General features: G+C 44.2%; 1 protein-coding gene across 2 annotated transcripts in view; it reads left to right on the plus strand.

Annotated features, from left to right (window-relative positions):
- Positions 1–514: 514 nt before the first annotated feature.
- Positions 515–10,000, plus strand: part of kitb (KIT proto-oncogene, receptor tyrosine kinase b) — a 15,372-nt gene continuing 5,886 nt past the window's right edge. For both annotated transcript variants that reach the window (XM_071901859.2, XM_071901860.2), the window contains exons 1-11: positions 515–650; positions 2,539–2,814; positions 2,898–3,182; positions 4,529–4,668; positions 4,980–5,148; positions 5,918–6,107; positions 6,229–6,344; positions 6,572–6,686; positions 7,745–7,938; positions 8,308–8,414; positions 9,935–10,000. The exon at positions 9,935–10,000 is cut by the window's right edge and continues 61 nt beyond it. In XM_071901859.2, coding sequence (XP_071757960.2) covers positions 596–650; positions 2,539–2,814; positions 2,898–3,182; positions 4,529–4,668; positions 4,980–5,148; positions 5,918–6,107; positions 6,229–6,344; positions 6,572–6,686; positions 7,745–7,938; positions 8,308–8,414; positions 9,935–10,000 — 1,713 coding nt within the window. In that variant the 5' untranslated portion in view covers positions 515–595. The remainder of the gene's footprint in view (positions 651–2,538; positions 2,815–2,897; positions 3,183–4,528; positions 4,669–4,979; positions 5,149–5,917; positions 6,108–6,228; positions 6,345–6,571; positions 6,687–7,744; positions 7,939–8,307; positions 8,415–9,934) is intronic.

The following is a 10,000-nucleotide window of genomic DNA, read 5'->3' on the forward strand; positions in this document are numbered from 1 at the left end:
TCATCACTGCAGGTCACTGGCGCAAAACAAGGACACTTTTGAGAATGTGAGAATGAACTGTGACATTCACTGTCTGGGAATTATTAATAAAAGTCACCATTCCTATAATATTCCTATAGGGACTTATAATGTGTCGGTGGTACTCGATAGTGATTTTACAGTGACCTTAATGGTATAATTGTGCTGTGATATTTGTCTAGTATGCGTCTAAAACTTTATTATAAGAGTACTGTGTTTCGTATATCTTGTAAGGGCCCGGGTGAAAAACGATGATTTGGACCGAGTTGTTTTTTTCCGGTAATAACCGACTCATCACTTTGGCGCGTGTCCAGCCAATGCGGGACAGAAAGGAGTGGTACGGACTGAGAGGGAGATGGATAGAGAGAGGCGCTGCACTGTGTCTTTAAGGACCACTGAGCTCCATCAGGGGGAGTCGCAGGCTTCAGTATCATTTTGCCGTGCGCTCATTACCGTGGAGGGACCTGTTTTTGGTCGGGCTGGACGGGATCTGGTTTGAAGCACATCAGGATGGTTATGCCTGCACTTGACCGAAAGACGCATGGGGTAGAATAATACGCCTGATCACCGCCTAATCATGAGATGCCACTGGATTGTATTTGCCACACCTTTTATTCTGCTACCACTAACAGGTAAGAGAGCAATTCCAACCTTAACTGAATTATCACTGTAATATTCCTCTAATATTGCTATAGTGACTTATAGTGTGCCTGTGTGCTAATAGTGAAATGATAGTGACCTTCGTATTTTGTGGTATTTTTTTTAATCTCCTGTATCACCAGAATATTCTCCTAAAGTATTGTAGTCTATTCCTATAATATTCCTATAGGGACTTGCAGTGTGTCTGTGGTGAGTTTATAGTGACCTCATCGTACTTAGGCTACATCATACTTTTTTATATAGCCTAATTTTCCCATAGGACATTATAGTTCATACTTTTACTGTGGAATTTGTTATGTATCCCTGTAAAATGCATTATAGGATTACTAGCCTATAGTTCTTTTTCAACTGATGGGTAGGCTGTACTGTGACGAATTATTAGTCTATAGTTTGCAGATGTAATTAATATAAGAGTCATTGCACTACTTATTTATAGCAGGGTCTTCTCCTCCTTAATTGATAGTAGTCAGGTGTAAATGGCGGAGAAAGCATCATTCTGTCATCACGCATGTCTGGTTCGCGGGTGATATGTTTTGCAGTTTATGCAGACTTTATCTTAATGATTGCTGTTCCCACACTCTTCCTGGAAAAAGAAGTGGTTGATGTTTACACAGCGCGGTGTTTAACAGTTGTCTCCTCAACCTGTTGGCTCAAGTCAGATCAGATACGCAATTTGCATAACTGAATGCCAAGGTATGGCTTTGGGCTGCGTCTGCCTCTCCCGGGCAACAGGTGCGTGTGCGTGTGTGTGTGTGTGTGTGTGTGTGTGTGTGTGTGTGTGTGTGTGTGTGTGTGTGTGTGTGTGTGTGTGTCCGAGCCGCCACCGGGGGCAATGAATTATTTACTGAAATAATAGGGATTACGTTGCGCTGCACAAGGCATAAATAGCCAGTATCCTACACTGCAAAGCTATTTACACAAACACATCCAGCAGCTCGACCTGGGCTCATCGACTGGGACTGCTGAGATGATGGATTTTTGTTTAGTCATACAGCCTCAGGTTTGCTATGAAACCTTTAGCTTATTCAAATAGGCTCACTGCACACAATGTCCTACTGGAGGATAGAACCTGGCCTCTTTATAGGGATCAGGGTGCTGGTATAAAACAACATACACTATATAAAATGATACAGCCAGCTACAACACATAGACTTCTTTTTATTGGTCCTTGAGGCTGGTGCCTATTTGCATTCAACTGCGTCACTCCTTCTCTGGCATCTGCGCTGGGCCCCTGCCTGGCCCTAAGGCACAACAGTCACATGGAAATACTGTTCTAGAAATGGAGACATATCATGTGGAAATCTACACAAAGGAGGCTTGGAGGAGGGGCCCTGGGGATGTTGGGGTGAAGTTGTGATGAAAATGTTAGCGCAGTCTACCTCTCCTAAGAGTTTGGATTCAGGTCCTTAATGCATGATTACTCAGCGGGGAGACAGCTCATAATTATTGATTGTTCAATTGAGCTGATGGTGGTTATAGATAGCAGCCTGTCTTAAGGGGCTCTGGGCCAACATTCTGTATAACCATAACATTCTGCATTCTATTCTATTCTGTTCTGTTCTGTTCTATTCTATTCTATTCTATTCTATTCTATTCTATTCTATTCTATTCTATTCTATACTGTTCTGTTCTGTTCTGTTCTGCTCTATTCTATTCTGGTCTGGTCTGGTCTGATCTGTTATGTTCTGTTCTTGCTCTTGTTATTCATCTCTCTTCTGTCTGTTTCTGTTCTGCCTAGAGGAGAGAGCAGATAACTCATCTATACTAGTGAGATCTGTACCCAGACTCAACCCGTCCCAGCCTTTACAATCACACAGCAGGTCCACCGTATCCCAACATGCTGTCTGTCCTCCGTTCCAGTCTGGTCCAAGCCGGTCATCTCCCCCAGCGGGCCTCACACGGTGGTTCCCAAGGGGGGGAAGCTGGAGCTGCGTTGCCATGACGATGCCGCGGTGTCTGGCGCCCTGTCGGGGGTGAGGTGGCAGAGGGACAGGGGGCGCAGGCTGGAGGGAGAGGTGGAGGAGGGCGGAGCCACTTACGTCAGGGTGCCGGCCGCACAGGCTTACCACATGGGCCGCTATGTGTGTGTCAACAACAACACGCTGGAACACAGCTCCATCTACGTCTATGTGAAAGGTGGGTGTGTATTGACTCTCTGTTTGCCTATTTGTTTATCAAATGTCTCTCTTTATCAGTCTGACTCTCTCTTCTCCCTTCAGACCCTCAGAATGCCTTCCAGCGCACCATGGTGAACAGCATCCTGGTGCGCGCGGGTGAGAACTGCACCATCCCCTGTCTGGTGACCGACCCCGAGGTTACCCTCCTGGCCTTAGAGACATGCGATGGGCGACCTTTGCCCTCCAGCATGAGTTACCGTAGCAACCCCCAGCGCGGCGTCATCATCAGCGGTGCCAGAAAGGAGTACGAGGGCTGCTACGTGTGTGTGGGGCGGCTCGGAGGAGTCACAGTGACGTCCAGCCAATACACTGTGGATGTACGACTAGGTGAGTGAGAGATGGGATGGAGGAGGAAGGGGGAATATCTAGTTTCCTAAGCTACGGTTCATGACTCATGGCTGTCTAAAGGCTCTCCACATGGTGATGCTTTACTAGGTTTCTCATTCAGGTCTGCGGCTGTTAATAACGCTAAGAGAGTGAGGCAAAGAGGGATGGAGTGAATGCTATAGGAGAGCGAAGGAGGGTGAGGCTTCATACATCTTTACAGAAAGCATTTGTACCAGGAAAAGGGCGGGTCTGCGAGTTCTGTGTAAAGACGACTATCCACTTGGTAAATCTGACCTCACCTGTGTGTGAGGTGATGATTTAACTCACAGCGCTCATAAAACAACAAAAAATATAGTCATACGCATCCTGGCAGAGGCGAGATATCATTTCCCCCTGGGCTCTCCTGAGTGATATTAAGATGAAATGTAGCATAAAGGCAGTTTTTTCAGCGGACGTCAGTGGAAATTGATGACGTTTCTACTTGTCCCGGCACTGTATCAGCATTTTCAGCTGGGCCGGCAGTGGAAAGAGAGGGCTGAAGAGAGGCGAGCTGGGGTGGGTGGGGTGGGGGGGGGAGGGGGGGGGGGCGGCGGTTATGGTCTGGCTTCTGTTTGAGAGGTGGAGTAATGGAGAGAGGGACTAAGAAACACAGCGGTGAGGGAGGGAGGAGGAGAGTAAGAGAGAAGGGGGATTAGAGGAGATCCGTAAAGCACAAAGCTTTGAAACAGAGCATGAAGCCACTGTTTGTGGTAAACAATTAAGCTGGCCAATCCAAACACAGCCGCCAAACTGACAGCAGCAGGCAGTCACGTCAAAAAGAAGTCAGCAACTGTATGTATGCATGAGTATGTGTGTGTATGCGATGGTCATGTGAGTCTAAACATGCATTAGTGTGTGTGTGCAGCAGTGTTTTACCTACCATTGAATACGCAGAGGGAGCCACCCCACCTATAGGAGCTTCCATGCTACATACAAGATATTGATTTGTACAGGTTTCAGTTTTACATTTTCGTATCACATAGCCTAAATTCTGTTTCAGAGGCAGTTCCACCTCACCAAGAAATATCTTTAGGAGGTTTACATGCATTTACATTTACAATTTAGGCATTTAGCTGATACTTTTATCCAGAGTGACTTGCAGTGCGTGCAAAGTAGAATAAGCTAAAATTCCTAGATCACCAAAATTGCAAGACACTAATAGGAAAGAAAGCAAAGGTCAGAAAGAGAAGAGTCAAGTGTCAGGAAAATAAATATAATAAGAGAAAGATGGAAGTTTTTTTTTTTTTAGAGCGTGCCTGTTTAGATGAACTCAAGTTCATATGAACCTTTTGTACCTCTTGTTCCAGTGCCTGAGGTGCCTCCAGTGCTCACGCTGTCCCAGAGAGACATCGTCATCTTGAGGAGGGGAGAGCAGTTTGAGCTGACATGTAGCTCCTCCAACGTCAACCCAGACTTCAGTCTCAAGTGGGACTTCCCCTCCACAGCGGTGAGAGGACTGGCTGCTTCTCCTGTCCTCTCTTTGTCTGGATGTGCTTACTGTCTGGCTGTCAAACTTTCTCTGTCTTTCCATTTGGCTGACTGGCTTCTCTTGCCTTTTTTTAATGGAATGCAAGTTACAGTCAAATATTTAGACCATTAGCTGAGGTGACATTTGAGGAAAACTTCAGCTCACTATCCCGAAAATGACTGTATATTGACTATATATTGATTCAACATAGTGTATCAAACCAACTATCTGTCCCATGATAGCATGCCAACAGTGGATCTGTTTGACCTTTGCCCCCTGACGCCCTGCAGAATCCTCACGAAGCCCACACCTCTCACATCCTGTCTGGTTCCCGTGGTTACAAGCGTTCCACCTCGCTCTGGATCACGGCCGTCAACCAGTCAGACTCGGGCGTCTACCGCTGCCACGCCCACAATGAGAGAGGCGCCAGTGCCACAGCGCTGCAGCTGGACGTCCGCGGTGAGTGTTAAAGGAACGCTTTCTTTCCCGCCATCAAACTCCCATGAGCTTTGGCAACTTTGCTGCACCCCCCCCCCCCCCCACCCCCCCCAACCCCCCCACCCCCCCCAACCCAACATTTGTTTGTAATGTTTATGAAATCAGTTTTGGATGGTTCTCAGGTATTTATCGTCTCTCTTTTGCATACCATGCAAATTAAGTGGGTGTCATGGGAAACATTTTGCATTATTCAAAGTGTGTTATTTCATACCTCAGATCAAGTGTCTGAGACAGATTTTGAGGTTAAAGCTACACTTGGCAAGATTTTTATGTAAATATACACCTATCTTATCAGCCTAAACCACAAAGAGGGGCTGCAACAGAGATGAGCGTCCCATCCCCGTTAACTGAGACATGGTAGATTCGCCCTATTTTCTGTCGGGTCGGGTGTGTGTGCTTCTCCGCCCACAGGGAGTGATGAATCAAAACTTCAGAGTGAAAAATTAGATCTTTTCCCTTTTCCCTTTCGTCCCTTTGGTAGAATTTGGTATAAAGGCCAGGTTGGTAAACAGGCCTGTTCTCAGGGGGTTGTCATAAGGCATTCTGGGAAATGTAGGAAATCACTAACTGAAGTAGAACTAGACGAGGCAGATTGAGGGAAAGTGGGTACACCAAAAAAGTAAATTACAACACTCCTGGAACGCACTAAACATCACAGATTGACGATATCTAACAGTGTAAGAGTATCTGAGGATGGGTTTTTCCTTCAACTGTTTCTGTTGCGCTCCAGATCGAGGCTTCTTCACTATGTTGGGAGGCCCGGGCCTAAGCCAGGCTGATGTGAAAGAGGGGGAGAGCCTGAGCCTCAGGGTGGAGTTCGACGCCTACCCCGTACCCATCAGCCTCAGCTGGGCGTACAACGGCAAGCAGCTCCGCAACACCACCGAGCACGTGATCACCGTCCATCGCAGAAGATACAGGTACTGTGGACAGTTAGGCCACACAAGTATACACATGCCCAGTTGCCCACACACACACACACACACACACACACACACACACACACAGATTCTCACATTTTTTCGTTTCTTTTCTCATCAGGTACATCAGTGAGCTGAAACTAGTGAGGGTTCACGGCTCAGAGGGCGGGATCTACACCTTCTCAGCCAGTCACAATGATGCATCTGTCAATCAGTCATTCCCTGTCTATGTCAGCAGTAAGTCTTGTTTGCTCTCACATTTGTTACATTGCTTTGCATGGTTCAAAAAGCTTAATATGAATGCTTTTCAGTTCAGTTCAGTTCTATTTAAAATGTGGCTCTTGAGTTTACCTATGTCTTTCAGTCAACTTTATCTGTCTTTGTCTATCCATCTGTCTGTCTCTCGGTCTCTCTGTCCATCCATCTCACCCGCCCTCCACTTTCCTCTGTTCTCTCTCTACAAGGTAAGCCAGTCATCATCTCCCAGGAGGGGCCTGTTGATGGACAGGTGCGGTGCATTGCCGCTGGATACCCGGCCCCTAAAATCAGCTGGTACTTCTGTGAGGTGCCACACACACGGTATGCCCAAAACACATCAATATACTTTCTTCAAAAAGATTAATTATTGCTTACAGTGACAGGAAAGATGGGAGAGAGGCAGCAATTATCATTTTTTATTTTTTTTATAAGTGTTCAGTTTCAGTTTAGTTTTTATTTAGTTTCAGTTCTAGTTTTAGTATTTTTGGTAGGGGTGATATTTTTTAAAGGTGTAATAATCGATGTCCAGAGCAGGAATTTTGTATTATGCAGGTATTGTGTAAACAATGAATAATAAATTATTTTTAAAATGTATTTACATTTGCAATCTGAATTCAGACCATTTCGCTCAGAATAGTCCCAAACAAGTGGGTCTGCAGGATAGTGCCATCTCATGGCATAGTTAGCATAAAATAGCCCAAGATTCTCCACCCAAAATTAATTCCCAAAAAGTCTAAAACTAAAAACATTTCGCGTAATGGTAGACATGACAGTTTGTTTAGTTTTAGTTTTTCACAAAGTCTTGATTTTATTTTTATTTCAGTGTATGACTATTTTTAACACCTAGTAAATGTCTTAGTTTTTGTTTATAATAATACTCTATAATACATGTCATATTTTAACTGTAATAATCGGGGCTAATGATGCAATAACCCAAGTCATGACAATATTCTTCTTCATGAGTTATTAAATAAATGCAAATATGATTAGACATTATCAGTTAAAAATATGTTACACCCCTGATGAACTAATAAGCAACGGTTAATGTAATAATATGATGTTATGACATTATCCGTGAAATTTATTACATTAACAGGTTTTATTATATTTTCAACCCATTTAAAAGGACATTTTATGACATTTTGAGAAGCTATGACGTTATCCAGCAGGTGTTACATCATCAGTTGCTATAGGAGACGAGGGGATGGGCGCTCCATGGCTCAGTAGTATGTACTTACAGTATAGTGGAGCTAATCCAGCTCATGCTGTAAGTCACATGAAGTAGAAATGCTAAAAATGTATCTTTTGTACAATAGAGAGGAGAGGATGATACAGGAAGGATGAAAAAGCATCCCTAAGCCTTCATCACTCTTCCACAGGTGTTCGCACCTGCCCAACGCCAGCCAATGGGAGGCTCCGGAGGTTGCCATGGTGACGGAATCAAACTCCGCCTTCGGGAGGAGTGAGGTGGAGAGCCGACTGAATGTCAGCAAGGAACATGCACACTACCACACCCTGGAGTGTGTGGCCACTACGGAGGGGGAGGAGGCTTACACACTGTTCTCAATCAGTGGTACGCTAGCGTGACAGGACAGCAAAACACACACACACACACACACACACACACACACTCACAAAACTCACTGACCCTGTTTCTGTGGAGGCCAGGTGTGTGGTCACTGGGTGCAGATTGAATGGGATTAATTGTATGCTGACTGTGCAGGCTGGGATTATATGGTGGAGACTCACTAATCCTGGACACACAAACAAACACCACTGCTGCAGCTGTCTGCCTTTAAGCTGGATGAGGAGGATGTGATTTGTGTGTGTGTATGTGTGTGTGTGTGTGTGTGTGTTTGTGTGCGTAATTTAAATGGTGTGTATATCCCAGCCCTCCATGTGTGTTCTGACTGCTGGTTTGTTGGTGTGTGTTTCCTCGCAGAGCGCACCGTTCCCCATAAACTCTTCACTCCTCTGCTAACCGGCATGGTGGCTACTGGCGTCTTACTCAGTCTCATTCTGGTGGTGCTGCTCTACAAGTATCTGCAGGTAAGATAGCAAACAAATCATAAATACCACATCATCACTGTCAGGTGGAAATCATATCATCTCATAACTCTGGGGCCCATGAAGCCCATTCACACCCATGTATTAGTTTGGAAATTCACTGACATCAATGTAAAAACAGGGATTTTTTTGCCATTTTCTGAAAAGCTGATTTTCAGTTTTCATCTGGCAGCATCAATATGCAGAGATCATTTTACGTCTGTTGATTGCAGTTGGCATCACAGAAATATAAAATCCTACAATAGTCACATTGAAGCAGAATTTCTGTCTTAGGGCCCATCGCTCATTCATGCCTCCATCCTATTGATTTCCTCCTTTTTGGGTAGGCTGCATATATATCTGTATATATGGTATGGTGATAAGATAGAAGCCTCCCGCTGAGTGCAGTGCAGGGAATATCCTGCTGATCAATTCAAATGTGTCCTAATGAATTTGAGATGAATCATTCAGCCATTCAGAACGCAGACATGCTGAGTTTAATCTCATCATGTGCTCCCAGTTGTGTTTTCCCGCTTGAATGGGATTTTTGACATTCTGATCACGCCTGGAAGCATTGACTAAACCCATATGGCAACTTGCTCTCACTGCACTCAGATGAGTCAGACCTCTCCAGAATTAGTTTCTGAATTCACGGTGGGATCATCAGGCGACAGTCTAGAGTCTAGACACAGTCGGACAGCTAAAGTGCTTAAAGTAATATAAAGTGGAGGAAAGTGGAAGGAAAACAACACACAGTATATTTAAGTTATGCAACCATGGAGTGATGTGCACCTGCACATTTTAAAAAGCTTAACTGGTTGACGGTGGGGAAAAGAACCATTTATATTAGGATGCTGCTCACTTACAAAATTGTTAAAAATATGGTACCAAAGTACTTAATCAATTATTTCTCACTACTAAGAGACAATCATAGCTACTTTACAAGAGGTAGCTCGACAGACTTCATACCTTGTTGATTCAATAGCCTAATTGGCAAAAACACATTTCTTTACAGTGCAGCAGTACAGTGGAATCATCTGCCCACAAATCTGAAATTGAGTGTTTCACAGAGCACGTTTAAAGTGGCCTTAAAGAAATGGTTACAAAATACCATGTAGCATATTCAATTTTAATTCTAACTTTTTATGACCAAGAAAACATGAGTATGTGGACATAGCTACCCCGCCGCCTGCTATTTATATGTTGATTGTATTGTCTTCGCTTGCTGTCTTGTTGTTTTGCTTTTATCTTGTGTTGTGTTACGTGTTATACTGGAGGACCGCAATGGAAATAAGCCTTCGGGCTTTATTGTGTTTTCATCCTCGGTGATTTTAATGTATGTAATGACTGCAATGCAGTTAGCCTATGTGTTTTTTAATCATCAAATAAATTAATTAATTCATTCATTCATTCACACCAAACATTTCAATACCAGCATATGAACACATGCAGGAAGGAGATGCAAAATCAACTTTCTGTCTGTATGAATGCCTGTCTCCAATGTTTTCTCCAACTTCCAACAGAAACCGAAGTTCCAAATCCAGTGGAAGGTGATAGAGAGTATCCATGGCAACAACTATATTTATATC

This window comes from Centroberyx gerrardi, chromosome 3, assembly GCF_048128805.1.
Source record: "Centroberyx gerrardi isolate f3 chromosome 3, fCenGer3.hap1.cur.20231027, whole genome shotgun sequence".
Taxonomy (NCBI): Eukaryota; Metazoa; Chordata; class Actinopteri; order Beryciformes; family Berycidae; genus Centroberyx; species Centroberyx gerrardi.